The sequence below is a fragment of the Camelina sativa genome, chromosome 11, assembly GCF_030686135.1.
Source record: "Camelina sativa cultivar CO46 ecotype springtype chromosome 11, ASM3068613v1".
Taxonomy (NCBI): domain Eukaryota; kingdom Viridiplantae; phylum Streptophyta; class Magnoliopsida; order Brassicales; family Brassicaceae; genus Camelina; species Camelina sativa.
The window spans coordinates 39,963,387-39,977,145 of record NC_141890.1 but is presented as its reverse complement, the minus strand read 5'-3'; the positions used below and the strand labels follow the sequence as shown (position 1 = coordinate 39,977,145).

Here is a 13,759-nt window from a genome sequence, read left to right as displayed (position 1 = left end):
TGGTTATAAACTAGTTGATTAGTGTTGGAAAAACTTAACACATTAATAGTTATGTTTCTTGGCAATTTCTTAATCCCTTTAAATATTTTACTAGCTCTAGAATCAATTCAATTGTGAAACGTAGCAAGCTTAATTCACTTGAATCTCTCAAATGTGGAAAGTAATATATTATGTACCTTTAGTGCTGCATTGATTACTCTATTTGTTTTTAACTTGTAATTTTAGTAACGCAGCTGATCCAACAGACAAACCATTACAATCGCCATAATAATCATCTTATCTACTATTAGTCAGCACTCGTTACCATCCCCTAAATTGTGGTTGAAATGAAACGGTGAGACTCTCTCCCAAGTACGTTACTCTCGCGTGTTAATGCCCTCCTCTCTTTTGCTCTAATTTAAATATATATATATATATATATATATATATATATATATTTTGTGTACTAGGATTGATGTAACTGATGGAATCTTTCAGAAAATGAGAATGATGTGAACCTCACTGGTCCAGAAATTTTCTTCCTCGGCTCTCTTAATCATATCCTCTTAAATGTTTTTAATTTATTCCCAACACATTGTATTTTTCTTCTCCTTAAAAGCTGATGCTTCTTCTGTAGCCAACCAACTCTCATCACAACATTGAGAAAATAGAATCTTCAAAGCAAGATGGATGAACATGCAACCCCACTCTTGTCTAAAGACCAATCATCATCATCATCATCCTCCTCTGTGGTGACTTCATCTTTGAAATGGGTATTGAAAGTTGTTATGTCTGTGATATTCGTGACTTGGGTTGTCTTCCTTTTGATGTACCCTGGAACACTCGGCGATCAACTCCTCACAAACTGGAGGGCTGTCTCCTCCAAAACTCTCTATGGCACCACAGGTTACATTATGTACCATCACTTCTGCTTTGTTTTCTCCGACAACTGTCCAAATTGTTAACCATCTAATTGTCTAAAACTTGCAGGAAGCATGTTCCTACTTTTTAGTGGTCCGATTCTTGTTATCTCCGTCCTAGCTTCTCTCTATCTCATCATCTCTGGGGAAGAGAAGGTCTTCACTAAGTAAGTATGGTGGAAAGAGATTCTTTAAACTATTTTATTGAGCTGATTGTCACATACAGTGGCAAAACATATTATAATATAAACCTTTAAGTAACTGTATAAAATTGCATTCTTTTGGTTTTTGGTCTTACATAAATGTGTGTTTTGGTGATTGTGAAGGAAGAAGATATCGAAATTCCCAAGGTTTAGGCTATGGACATTTCCTGTTCTTGTGGATGGACCATTTGGAGTTGTTTCTGCAGCTGAGTTTCTTGGGATTTTGGTCTTCTCTGTTTTTTTCCTATGGGCTATCTATGCTTATACCTTGAGGAACCTCAGCCTTCTTGAATTATTCCATGTGCTTCCTGACAAAAAAAGGTTCTTTAACTCATTTCCTTCTTTCTGTTCAGCTTTGTTTTGTTTTTTTTTTTTTTTTTGTCTCATTCCAATCATTTATTTGTGGCTGTGTGTGTGTGTGTGTGTTCAGTGTTCTTCTGCTAGAGGTAACGGGTCTCCGTTTTGGAATGATTGGATTGTTGTGTATGGTGTTTTTGTTTCTACCAATCTCGAGAGGCTCCGTTCTTCTCCGTCTTATCGATATCCCTTTCGAGCATGCTACAAGATATCATGTTTGGCTTGGTCATATCACTATGGCTTTCTTCACCTTACATGGCCTCTGTTATGTTGTTGGATGGGCCATTCAAGGTCAACTTTTAAAGAGTGTAAGATTCCTGCACCATCATTTAATCTTGACGTGATAGTAAAGCGGCAGCCTAGTTTATTTAATAATACCAATTGGTTTTGAGATGATGTTATCACACACACAGTCTTACTTATATTTCTTACTGTGTTCTATACTAAAGTTTAATCATCACTACTTACTCCTCTCAGTTATTTGAATGGAAAGCTACTGGAATTGCTAATTTACCTGGAGTTATTAGTCTAGTGGCTGGTTTACTGATGTGGGTCACGTCGCTTCACACCGTGAGAAAGCTTTACTTTGAGCTCTTCTTCTACACCCATCAACTATACATTGTCTTTGTAGTCTTCTTGGCACTTCACGTTGGTGACTACTTGTTCAGTATAGTTTCTGGAGGAATATTTCTTTTCATTCTTGACCGTTTCTTGAGGTTCTGCCAATCCAGAAGGACTGTAGATGTAATCTCTGCAAAGAGCCTACCCTGTGGAACTCTCGAACTAGTCCTTTCCAAACCACCAAGTAACAAACTCTGTTTAACCTCTCTCTTCCCTGTACCTCTAATCTAAAGGCCATTTTACTGACTTTGTTCCTTTCCAATTTTGTTGTAACCAGATATGAGATACAATGCGCTTAGTTTTATCTTTCTTCAAGTGAGGGAACTATCATGGCTACAATGGCATCCTTTCAGTGTTTCATCAAGTCCTTTAGATGGGAACCATCATGTTGCGGTTCTCATAAAGGTTCTTGGTGGATGGACTGCAAAGCTTAGAGACCAGTTGTCAAATCTATATGAGGCAGAGAATCAAGACCAACTCATTTCTCTTCAGTCATATCCCAAAATCACAACTTGTGTGGAGGGACCTTATGGACATGAATCTCCATACCACTTAGGGTACGAGAACCTGGTCTTAGTAGCAGGAGGAATCGGGATCACGCCTTTTTTCGCCATCTTAAGTGATATCCTACACCGTAAAAGAGATGGGAAACCTTGTTTACCGAGTAAGGTTTTAGTTGTCTGGGCCATTAAAAACTCAGACGAGCTCTCTCTTCTCTCAGCTATTGACATACCTTCCATTTGCCCTTCCTTCTCTAAGAAACTAAACCTTGAAATTCACATCTATGTCACACGACAGTCGGAGGCTCTCTTGGTAATTAGTCTCTTACATATATAAGATATTTGGTATCTGCGGTAGGCCTTAACTAGTTAGTTGAACTCTGCTTTGTTTCATGGTCATAACAGGAAGATGGGATGGTTCACAAGGTGGTGCATCCTTCTGTCAAGCCAAAACAAACCAACGGGTGTCCCATGTCGGTTCTAGTAGGTACAGGGGATAACATATGGTCTGGACTGTACCTAGTTGTCTCCACCATTGGGTTTATTGCAATGATCACGTTGTTGGACATTTTTTACATAAATAAATACAACATAACGACATGGTGGTACAAGGGGCTTCTGTTTGTTGTTTGTATGGTTGCAAGTGTGTTGATTTTTGGAGGTCTTGTGGTTGTTTTCTGGCATCGCTGGGGTCACAAAACCGGTGAAGTGAAAGCAAATGGCAATGACAAGGTAGCTTTGAATGTAGAAGAACCCCATAATCCATCTGCAGCAGAGCTCAAAGGCTTGGAGATAGAAGAAGAAGATGTCCAGAGTTACACCACTATGCGTTATGGCACCAGACCTGACTTTAGAGGTACAGAGGTACTTTAGAGGTTTAGTTAAAAAAATTTAACGGTTTATTTAAATTTGTATTATTGTTTTGTGATTTTGCAGAGATATTTGAGTCGTTGAATGGGAAATGGGGAAGTGTAGATGTTGGAGTGATAGTATGCGGTCCAGCGGCTCTTCAGGCGACCGTAGCCAAACAAATACGGTCACATAGCATCTGTCGATCGGCGAATCATCCTCTTTTCCACTTCAACAGCCATAGTTTCGATCTCTAAGCTAGTTAAGCTTTCAAAGGCCAAGAACATTATGGTAATGTGATGGAAAAGTATAAGTGTATAGTTTAGGTAATCGCAGTCTGTCTGTATGTATTAAAGAAACAGCTATGGTTGATATGTGTATGTTTTTATCTTTCAATTTTTTAATTATGTATAAATAATCAAAATGTATGAGCATGCATCTTATATGGTTTCTATACTTGTTTGTTGGTGGTATTCTTTGTACATTGGACATTCCCTATATAATAAAACAGAAGTACACAATTTTTTTTGGTGGACTATATAATTTTTATAAGTTGGTTACAAAATAGGTTATAGATTAAATATAGGTTGGTTACAGAAAAATGTTAAGATTAATTGGTCAATTTGTGGGCTATATGAATACACTTAAGAATATCCCAAATAATCATCTTAAAGAGAATATTCCAATGATTTATACAATTTTCTAAATAAAATCTTTAGTATTCCATGTATTGTTACAAAATATACACCGTTAGACATAAAAATATACTCTTAAGCGTAAAAAGGAATAAAATCTTGACAACTTATCACAATTGATCGTGATTTCCGAGATCTTATTGTGCGGTTGAAAATAAAATATTACCTAAGCATGTGTCATATTAAAAAACTTTCATCAAACATGTTCAAAAACTAAAATAAAAATAAACAACAAACATAAACATTAACATTTCTCATATATAAAATTACAAATTAACAATATAAAACTTATAAAATATGTGTCTTTTCAAATCATCATATTTAGCATATGATTTTATTGCATAATGTTTTATCCAAAAAAACTTTTAAAAACAATCATATAAATTATATTTTATTCTAAAATTATAATAGAAATAAAAAGAATTTCAATATGTGCTCTAGCACGGGTCCTAATTTAGTATAATATATAATTAAATGCAAGCTGGTAATGTCTAAAATTACATAACTGGTCAAATTATTTATAATTTTTTTTTGTTTTCGATTTTTCTTAATAAATTGAGATATGTCCGTATTGTAAAAAACCATTAATCAAAGATAACCGACATATGTATCTTAAATTCCTAATGAATTGTATTAGTATCGTTTGAGCTCCATCTTATTCCATGTAATTTTGTAACACAGTGAATCTATAATTCATTACATATAAATGATCTTTTTATAAGCTACTACTTTTATATATTTGGTGAGATTTCGAAGAACTCTATGATGATGACGCCAGCAACACGAAATGTAATTTTTATCGAATTAAAAGTTATAGTAGATCAGTTTGAGTTCTATGAATTGACTCGTGAGATGTAATTCTTTCTTTCTTAGGTCATTATTGATCTAACATCGATTTATTCGGGCACAAATGTCTATAAATATGTTTAAGAAAAAAGACTACGTGAATTCCTCTTGAAAAAAAAAATTTGATTATAACAAACCAACTTTAGAAAAATAATAATCGATATATTTAAATTTTACGGTGGACTATCATTTTCCAGTATAAGTGAATTTTACGCAAAAATATTCTTTCTTGTAAGAAAATGTTTTTAATTTTTAATATAAACTGTAATGACTCTAGAAAATGATGACGTGGAAGACACCATAATCATAAGCATAAAATAAAAAAAATTGCATCCCACCACCGACACTTTGTATTAGGAGACTTGTCTTTTTCATCCACCCGACATTAAGCCCATTTGCTTTACTAGTAAACAAAGCATCTCACATTTTTATAACGGACAAATTATATTAAAAAATTGTTTATTTTGGAGAAACGGTGGATTTAAAATAATAATTTAATGTCTTCCGACAAAATAAAGTAATATATGTAAACGTCTAAACATTTTTCTTTATTTGTAGAAAAAAGAAAATTTACATAAGATTTTTTTTACCAGTTGGCAAGAAAGCTCAATCATAGTTGGCCAGAAAAGAAAAAAAAAATTCCAGAATTAGTGTTAGCTGTAACGTAACATGCACAAATTAACCAAACAACAAGCATATAATAAGATAATAACAAAAAATAATTGAAGTGATGGAGAGACTTAAGAAGAGAAACTAAAAACTAAAAAGAGAGAGAGAGAGAGAGCCACCACTACTACCAAAACCAGATCTCACACAGTTCATTATTATTGACTAGCTCACATTTCTTCACTTCCACACACTTCTTCTTTTTTATTCTCAGATCTGAATCCTTTAGTGTTGGTTCATCTTAGCGAAGCATCATCATGTACGGACGAGATCCATGGGGAGGTCCATTGGAGATCAACACAGCAGATTCCGCCACCGACGATGATCGTAGCCGGAATTTAAACGATTTAGATCGCGCTGCTCTTTCGCGGCCACTCGATGAGACGCAGCAGAGCTGGTTGCTTGGTCCGACTGAGCAGAAGAAGAAGAAGTACGTCGATCTCGGTTGTATTATCGTTAGCCGCAAGATCTTCGTCTGGACTGTCGGTACTATCGTTGCCGCCGCGTTGCTCGCCGGATTCATCACCTTGATCGTTAAAACTGTGCCGCGTCATCATCATAAGACTCCGCCGCCGGATAATTACACCTTAGCTCTTCACAAAGCTCTTAAGTTCTTCAATGCTCAGAAATGTAAGTCTGGATTCTCTTACTTTGATTTAGCAAAATTTAGCCTAAGATCTGATCATATAGAGATGGATTTGTAGATCTAAGTCTGATTTTGACGGTTTTGATTCTGTAGCTGGGAGATTGCCGAAGCACAACAACGTGTCATGGAGAGGTAACTCTGGGCTTCAAGATGGGAAAGGTGAGACCGGAAGCTTCTACAAAGATTTGGTGGGAGGTTATTACGATGCTGGTGATGCTATCAAGTTCAACTTTCCCATGGCTTATGCTATGACCATGTTGAGTTGGAGTGTTATCGAATACAGTGCTAAATACGAAGCCGCGGGTGAGCTCGTCCATGTTAAGGAGCTTATCAAATGGGGAACTGATTACTTTCTCAAGACTTTCAATAGTACTGCTGATTCCATTGATGATCTTGTGTCTCAGGTACTACTTTCTGACCTCTTGAAGGTGGATCTTAGCTTTCTTTTGTTTTGAGTTGTTTGTTCACTCGTTACATGTTTATGGCAGGTCGGATCAGGGAATACTGATGATGGAAATACAGATCCTAATGACCATTACTGTTGGATGCGTCCTGAGGACATGGATTATAAAAGGCCTGTGACTACGTGTAACGGTGGCTGTTCGGATCTTGCTGCGGAGATGGCAGCTGCTTTGGCTTCAGCGTCTATTGTGTTCAAGGACAACAAGGAGTATTCTAAAAAGCTTGTCCATGGTGCTAAGACGGTGTATCAGTTTGGAAGAACTCGGAGAGGAAGATATAGTGCAGGCACTGCCGAATCTGCCAAGTTCTATAATTCAAGCATGTATTGGGATGAGTTCATTTGGGGTGGTGCTTGGTTGTACTATGCTACAGGAAATGTAACCTATCTCAATCTAATCACCCAACCTACGATGGCCAAGCATGCTGGTGCCTTCTGGGGTGGCCCTTACTATGGTGTATTTAGCTGGGACAACAAGCTTGCTGGTGCTCAGGTCAGTTCACAGAACAACTTGCTGTGGTTATGTTTCTTAGATATTCATGTCTTCTTGATTATTTGCCTTAACCATACTGCTCCTGACTTTTTGAATCTCTTTTGCTATGTAGTTACTGTTGAGCCGGTTGAGGTTGTTTCTAAGCCCTGGATATCCATATGAAGAAATTCTAAGGACCTTCCACAATCAGACCAGTATCGTCATGTGCTCATACTTGCCTTATTTCAACAAATTTAACAGAACCAAGGGTAAGTTACCTTTCCAGTCTTTATGTTTGCCTCTAATAAAACTCCAACCGTTGGGCCTGTTCTTGTTATGGAAGTATAACATGTAAATTTTGGTATGTTCAGGAGGGTTGCTAGAGTTGAATCATGGAGACCCACAGCCGCTGCAGTATTCTGCAAATGCAGCTTTCTTAGCGACTCTTTACAGTGATTATCTTGATGCTGCTGATACTCCTGGATGGTACTGTGGACCCAATTTCTATTCGACTAATGTGCTACGTGACTTTGCGAGATCCCAGGTAATGCATCTTTGACTTAACTCTTTACACAAATGGTAATCTCAGATACAGTAATGGATAATTTCCAAAAATGACATTTGTGACCAAGATTATACAAAAATCTTGTTAAATTTGATTTATTATTTTATCCCCTAAAGAATTGGACTTAACTCGGCTTCGCTGTGTTTTGGCAGATTGATTACATACTCGGTAAAAACCCTCGGAAAATGAGTTATCTGGTTGGTTTTGGCACAAAATACCCAAAACATGTGCATCATAGAGGAGCATCGATTCCAAAGAACAAAGTCAAATATAATTGCAAAGGAGGATGGAAATGGAGAGACAGTAAGAAACCAAACCCAAACACGATTGAAGGAGCCATGGTTGCTGGTCCTGACAAGCGCGACGGGTTCCGCGATGTCCGTATGAACTACAACTACACTGAACCGACTCTTGCAGGAAATGCTGGGCTGGTCGCAGCTCTCGTGGCATTGTCTGGTGAAGAAGAAGCTACTGGTAAGATAGACAAAAATACTATTTTCTCAGCTGTTCCTCCGTTGTTTCCTACTCCACCGCCTCCACCAGCACCATGGAAACCTTGAGAAAGATAAGACTTGTGTGAATCTGTTGCTGCTGCCAAAACAAATGAATGAGGTCAGGATTTGGGTGTGACACCAGAAGATTAGAAGCTAAACACAAGTCAGCCATAACCAACTAAGGATTTCATTTGGCTTTACTAGATACAAACCCTGGGTGGGTCAGCTTACCACGAGCATTGTCTTTCTTTCTATTTTTGGGTTGCTCTTTTGTTCTTGTGAGATATAATATATATCTATGCGTTTTACTCTGTATATGTTTGATACCAAACTTGTATTCTTTGAAAAACAATTGAATGAACTGTCTTAAACTTTTAACTATGTTTCATGGTGTAAAATCAACTTATTATGAGGAATACAAACAAGCTTATATCGTTGGATATCTACTTTTGGTGCTTGTGTTTGTAAACAAAAGAACGTTTGTCCAAGTTCCATCATTATAGAACTCAATAACATTTGCAGCCTAAAAAGAAGGGACAAGTGACTGTGATTTTCAATGGTTAGACAGTTAGAAATATTGGGTTCGAATGGTGTTGTGATTAGGCCCTAGTTATGATACCTATATTGATGGTCGGTTTATGCTTTATCATGATGTTCTAGCATGTATTTATTCGTTTGTTACGTATAGAAAAGGAGACGCAGAGAAAAGTACACTTAACAAAAGGAATTACAAATGGCATTCTATATACAGGATGGAATTTTTATTTACAAGGATCATGGAGGAGCCAAACTTATACTGTAACTTATCACATCACACAGGCCAGATGTGTCCGAAAGGCTTTGTTCATACAAGCTTCGATATTACATGACATGACGCCCAGAAGGCCTTTGATGCAACCCTGAGGATCACCGGGTTTTGGTAGATCCTGTCAGTGAAGTGAAAACAAAAAAATGCATAGATTGGTGAGAACGATAAGCAATGCGACTTGGAGAAGCAAGCTTAACATGGATATTGCAATGTAAAAGCAAGCAATGATAAAGAACATATTCATATGATTTTATACCCTATAACAGTTGCGCTCCACGATGCTACATTGTAAGCGACCTTACTTCCATCCCAGGCTTTTCGAAGCTTCCCCTTTCTCTTCTTCACTGAGAACATTCTGCTAAGTGCTACATTACAAATCAAACATTAATACTCTACTATGCCACCGCTGAGGAACTTCACACGTAATCAACCTCAAAGAAAAGAAATTGGCAACTTAATGGTCTTTGTTTGCGTAAACGGAATAACAAGCTTCCAAGTTCAGAGTTAAACTTCTTACTAAAGTTTAGAACAGATACATAACCAAAGAATAGTCTAAGGATGAATTCCAATGCATCCCCTACTCTCATATGCCCTTTACTGATTCCTATATACTTCTGCTTTTCCTCTAAAGATCTAACTGTCTTCCTAACAGAGTGTAAGCGACACTAACATGGCTGTTATGTAACGTCTACTTATCATTGAGATACACAGCATTTTGAAGGTTGAGTACGAATGGAAAGCCTAGGATACCTTTCTGAAGCTGCTCAGGAGTCAAATCCTGCATAATGATGCCAAATCGAATAAACTCAGGCTGATATAAAAACGAGAGCAAAATTAAAATGCAAGCTTGAGTACCTTTTTCTGCTTAAGTGATGATAAATAAGTAGCCATGAAACAAGCAATACCCTCTGCTATATCCTCTTCCCTAACAAGGACATAATCTTCTTCACTTTGAGCCATGCTTTCATCATCCCAAAGATCATCTTCACTAACTACATCCCATGAGCTACTACAATCTTCTAAAAACAAACAGAAATCACAATTATCTAAACAACCCAAATGAGTAAAATCATAGGATTGGGTAAAAACAAAGATGAAGTATTCAGTTCCTCACCAGCAACCTGAGCTGACTCAATCTTGTCAATGAAGTCATGGCATTCAACTCTGGATTTGATGAGATCATATAACTGAAACAAGGAAGACGAAGAAGAAGGTCATTTACAAACTCATGGCGCACATAAGTCTCTTCACCAACTTCAAAATCGTTATAAAAATTTGGAGATACATACTTCATCAGCTTCAGGATCGGAAGAAGAAACTTCTCCCCTGCTCGATTCCTTCTCGCCGGTGATTTTATCTTCTTCGTCGTCGTCTTCAGAACTGAGTTCGGCTAAGTTTAAGAGCTCGAGGGCTCTTTGGCAATCATCGAGCAAAGCTTGCAAAGTCTTCCGCTTGACACGAATGTTATCCTTGTCGATACGTTTCCCTTTGATCTCGCAATCGATGTCCATAGCTGCCTCCTACTAGGGTTTGTCTCACCCCTCCACCCCACCCTCTTCAGCGAGGTTGCAATCGAAGCTCTTGCGGCATAGAAACAGCCAAAATCAACGAAGATCTGCTGCAATCGCAATCCAAGATGAGTAGAAAGACGACGACCCGACCCGACCTGACTGATCGTTTTTGCTTTTTTTTTTTTTCTTTTTTTTTGTCTTGCAATCAATTCGTTTTTGGGTTTTGGTTTATTAATTAATTAAAATTAAAAATGTAATTTCGTTCTTTTTTTTTTATGTGTGAGCTGTGGCGTGACTACTATGCTTAAGACTTTAAACAAGTTTGCTAGTAGTTTCTTGGACGAAATTGCTAACTGGGGATTCTCCGTGGAATTTTCAGGCCCAAAGAAAAGAAAAAATCTAAAAAGAAATTAAAAATTAGGAAAATTGGTTCCACGAAAATGATTTTGAGAATCGTATGAGAATGGATGCGTGACTGGTTCTGATTGGCTAGGGGGAAAAATATAAATGAGGATAAACAATTTTTTTTTCTATTTTTTTCTTTTTCTTCACGACATATCTCTCTCTGTAAGAGAAACGGCGAAACCATCGGCGATTCACCGTTTTACTGTGAAAATTCACCGATTCACCTTGAATCGTTGGATTTTTCGGCTGAAACACGAAAGATCTTCATATATGAGAGAGATATGTCGAGGTTTCGGGTTCCAATCGAGATTCCACTCGATGTGACGATTCGTTGCTCAAGGCCTTCTATCTCCCACGGCGATTACGATGGCGGAAGATTCATGTGATGGGATTAATGGGACGGCGAGGTCAAGCAGCTGGCGGATCCAATCACAAAAGGTTCGTCTGATTATTACCGATTAGGGTTTGTAAGGTTAGGGTTTGTGAGAATTTTAATCGAACATACATGTGAGTCTGGGTTTACAATTCTGATCGATTGTGATTGTTTTTACAATTCCGATTGTATTGATTTCACGGGGTAGGCTAAATCTCAGAAATTTGGTAGGGTTTGACTTTAACTTTGGGTTTACTTATGCGATTCCTTCTCTGCGGGTTTAACCAGACTCACAAAACCGTATGTTGTTGTATGTTATCTCATAATTAGTCACTTGTTGTATGCTTTGTTAGTGTTAAAATTTGATTAGAATGAAGTGGTTTTATGTTGTGTTTTGTTAAGGTCTCATGAACCGTATGTTGGTGTTGTTGTCTGATTATTAGTAACTGGTTGTAATTGTCTGTTGTGTTCAAGTTTGTTTAGAATAATGTGGTTTTGTGTTGTGATGTGTTAAGTCTCATGAACCGTGTGTTATTGTTTGGTGACCGATTAGTAGTAACCGGTTTTATACTCTTTTGTCAATGGAAGTTTTATTACAAGTATGTGGTTTCATGTGCTATTGTGTTTAAGTCTGATGATGAACCGTGTTAACTGGTTTTGTGTGGTTTTGTGCGAGGTGTTCAATGGAGTCGTGCAAGTGTACCACAGAGATGTCGTATTGAGCGAAGAGAGGTGTGTTTGGGCAAAGGTCTTTGTTGGGTGTGTTACTCCAAAAAGTAAGCAACTCTATATTTCTGATTTTGTAATTTGTGTTAAGTTTAGCTTTTTGACTTAGTTCTAACCGTTGTCGTTGTCACTTAAACAGGATACATAGACAGTTGTGCTAGGGTTAATGGTAGTGGTTCTCTTGTTATCCCCCGTGATCTTTGTTGTTTGTACTCCCGTTTCCTTGTGTTGTTTGTATTATTAAGTTTTAGGTGTTTCTTCTTCTATATATTGAAGAGACATTGAACTCATTCCTCACAACTCAATTTCTATCTTTTTCAATTTCTCTCTCCCTTAACCTTTGTTCTTTTTTTTTTTAGTTGGTATAAACTTCAACAAATCAAGCATTACCCACAAGAACTTGTTTCTACTTCTATCTCTTTCTTAAGTTTGAAAATCCAAAACATATCTTAAAATCCCTTTTCATTACCCCAAAAAAAAACATCAAAAAGATTCAATCTGTAAAATAATGTTGTTTTCTTTCTCATGTAATATAAATAATTAAATAATTATTTCTTGTTTTGATTATTTCATAATTCATAAAAATGTGAATTAATAAAAAATTGTTTAATAAACATTATTTTATTACTTAAGCAACCATCATAGAGATTCTTTAGTGGAGGAGTGATTTAGTTTAAGTTGTTAATGGATTGATATGATTAGTTTAATATTAATAATATGATTAATTAAATTAAGAGAATCTTGATCCAAATTCTTGACTAGAATTGGTCTAAATGCTAGTATTAAAATGTTTCTTGCTAAAGTGCATTATGTCTTGCAGATTCTATTGTTAGGGCATCATTAACGGAAGAACTTTTTTTTGTGTTCTTAGATTAAATATATAGTGAAAATAATGTTAGATCAGTTGTTAAGATCATAGGTAAAAAAAATGGGAGAACTAATTATGGTGTTCTTAGAATAAAGATATAGTGAAATAATGTAAGATCAGTAGTTAAGATCTTTTGTTAAGAAGCTAGTTATTGGGAGAACATGTTTAAGATCATAAGATTTAATAATATAATATTCATAAACATTTTACAAATTATAAAAATAACATTTAAATTGCTTACTTATAAACTTGTAAATAAAATGTAAAAAAACAAACAAACATATTACTTAATTAATTATAGCAGATAAACATCTTATTTAATGAATAAATAGTTTAATGTCCAAATTTATTCCATATATGCTCTATCAAATCCTCTTTTAATTTCTCATGTGCTTGTCTATCACGAATTATAGTATGGCCATCACCTAAACCCTCAAGATTTGAAGGCATATTTACTGAAAACGAAAGATCTGGAGTAATTCCGGTTCCATCTTCTTGTTGGAATTCTTGTTCGTCATAGAGCGTGTATGAATCTCGTTCATCTTCGACAATCATATTATGGAGTATGAGACATGCTCTCATAATATATGCAATCTTACCCTTTGACCATAAAAGAGATGGATTTTTAATCATGGCGAATCTAGATTGCAGGACTCCAAATGCACGCTCAACATCTTTTCGTGCACCTTCTTGTTTTTCTGCAAACAAACGATGTTTCGGATGTTGTGGTTGTGGGATGGATTTAACAAATGTCGCCCATTCCGGGTAAATACCATCCGTCAAATAGTAAGCCAA

General features: G+C 36.4%; 3 protein-coding genes across 6 annotated transcripts; 2 read left to right on the top strand and 1 right to left on the bottom strand.

Moving 5' to 3' along the window:
* Window positions 1-204: 204 nt before the first annotated feature.
* On the top strand, window positions 205-3,950 carry LOC104725473 (ferric reduction oxidase 7, chloroplastic). Its single transcript, XM_010444140.3, has 9 exons — window positions 205-334; window positions 450-885; window positions 970-1,066; window positions 1,226-1,423; window positions 1,533-1,767; window positions 1,937-2,264; window positions 2,358-2,893; window positions 2,986-3,436; window positions 3,517-3,950. The coding sequence occupies exons 2-9, from the start codon at window positions 666-668 to the stop codon at window positions 3,684-3,686; spliced, it is 2,235 nt and encodes a 744-aa protein (XP_010442442.1). The 5' UTR covers window positions 205-334; window positions 450-665; the 3' UTR covers window positions 3,687-3,950.
* A 1,455-nt stretch (window positions 3,951-5,405) lies between these two features.
* Window positions 5,406-8,707, top strand: LOC104725472 (endoglucanase 25). The gene is made up of 6 exons (XM_010444139.2): window positions 5,406-6,266; window positions 6,376-6,686; window positions 6,771-7,235; window positions 7,348-7,483; window positions 7,586-7,758; window positions 7,932-8,707. The coding sequence occupies exons 1-6, from the start codon at window positions 5,894-5,896 to the stop codon at window positions 8,337-8,339; spliced, it is 1,866 nt and encodes a 621-aa protein (XP_010442441.1). The 5' UTR covers window positions 5,406-5,893; the 3' UTR covers window positions 8,340-8,707.
* A 263-nt stretch (window positions 8,708-8,970) lies between these two features.
* LOC104725471 (uncharacterized) lies at window positions 8,971-10,894 on the bottom strand. 4 transcript variants are annotated; one of them, XR_015572842.1, is made up of 6 exons: window positions 10,371-10,878; window positions 10,196-10,268; window positions 9,937-10,100; window positions 9,832-9,859; window positions 9,338-9,436; window positions 8,971-9,199 (listed from the first exon to the last, which is right to left on the bottom strand). XR_015572842.1 is itself a non-coding variant. In XM_019231606.2 (6 exons), exons 1-6 carry the CDS (start codon window positions 10,590-10,592, stop codon window positions 9,118-9,120), a joined length of 675 nt encoding a protein of 224 aa, XP_019087151.1. In that variant the 5' UTR covers window positions 10,593-10,894; the 3' UTR covers window positions 8,971-9,117. The 4 variants fall into 4 exon arrangements, 2 of the variants coding, with proteins under 2 accessions (XP_019087151.1, XP_010442440.1); XR_015572843.1 differs by having other exon boundaries at window positions 9,937-10,097; XM_019231606.2 differs by having other exon boundaries at window positions 9,338-9,446; window positions 9,937-10,097; window positions 10,371-10,894.
* Between the last annotated feature and the right edge of the window lie 2,865 nt (window positions 10,895-13,759).

Excerpts from the sequence above, each read along its gene's own strand:
- LOC104725473 (XM_010444140.3), top strand. The coding sequence starts at position 666 with ATGGATGAACATGCAACCCCACTCTTGTCTAAAGACCAATCATCATCA. Across the intron at positions 1,768-1,936 it reads AAGGTCAACTTTTAAAGAGT|TTATTTGAATGGAAAGCTAC; the intron begins GTAAGATTCCTG and ends TACTCCTCTCAG. Across the intron at positions 2,894-2,985 it reads GACAGTCGGAGGCTCTCTTG|GAAGATGGGATGGTTCACAA; the intron begins GTAATTAGTCTC and ends TGGTCATAACAG.
- LOC104725472 (XM_010444139.2), top strand. The coding sequence starts at position 5,894 with ATGTACGGACGAGATCCATGGGGAGGTCCATTGGAGATCAACACAGCA. Across the intron at positions 6,267-6,375 it reads GTTCTTCAATGCTCAGAAAT|CTGGGAGATTGCCGAAGCAC; the intron begins GTAAGTCTGGAT and ends TTGATTCTGTAG. Across the intron at positions 6,687-6,770 it reads TTGATGATCTTGTGTCTCAG|GTCGGATCAGGGAATACTGA; the intron begins GTACTACTTTCT and ends TGTTTATGGCAG.
- LOC104725471 (XM_010444138.3), bottom strand. The coding sequence starts at position 10,592 with ATGGACATCGATTGCGAGATCAAAGGGAAACGTATCGACAAGGATAAC. Across the intron at positions 10,101-10,195 it reads TGAGTCAGCTCAGGTTGCTG|AAGATTGTAGTAGCTCATGG; the intron begins GTGAGGAACTGA and ends GTTTGTTTTTAG. Across the intron at positions 9,447-9,831 it reads TCCTGAGCAGCTTCAGAAAG|CACTTAGCAGAATGTTCTCA; the intron begins GTATCCTAGGCT and ends TTTGTAATGTAG.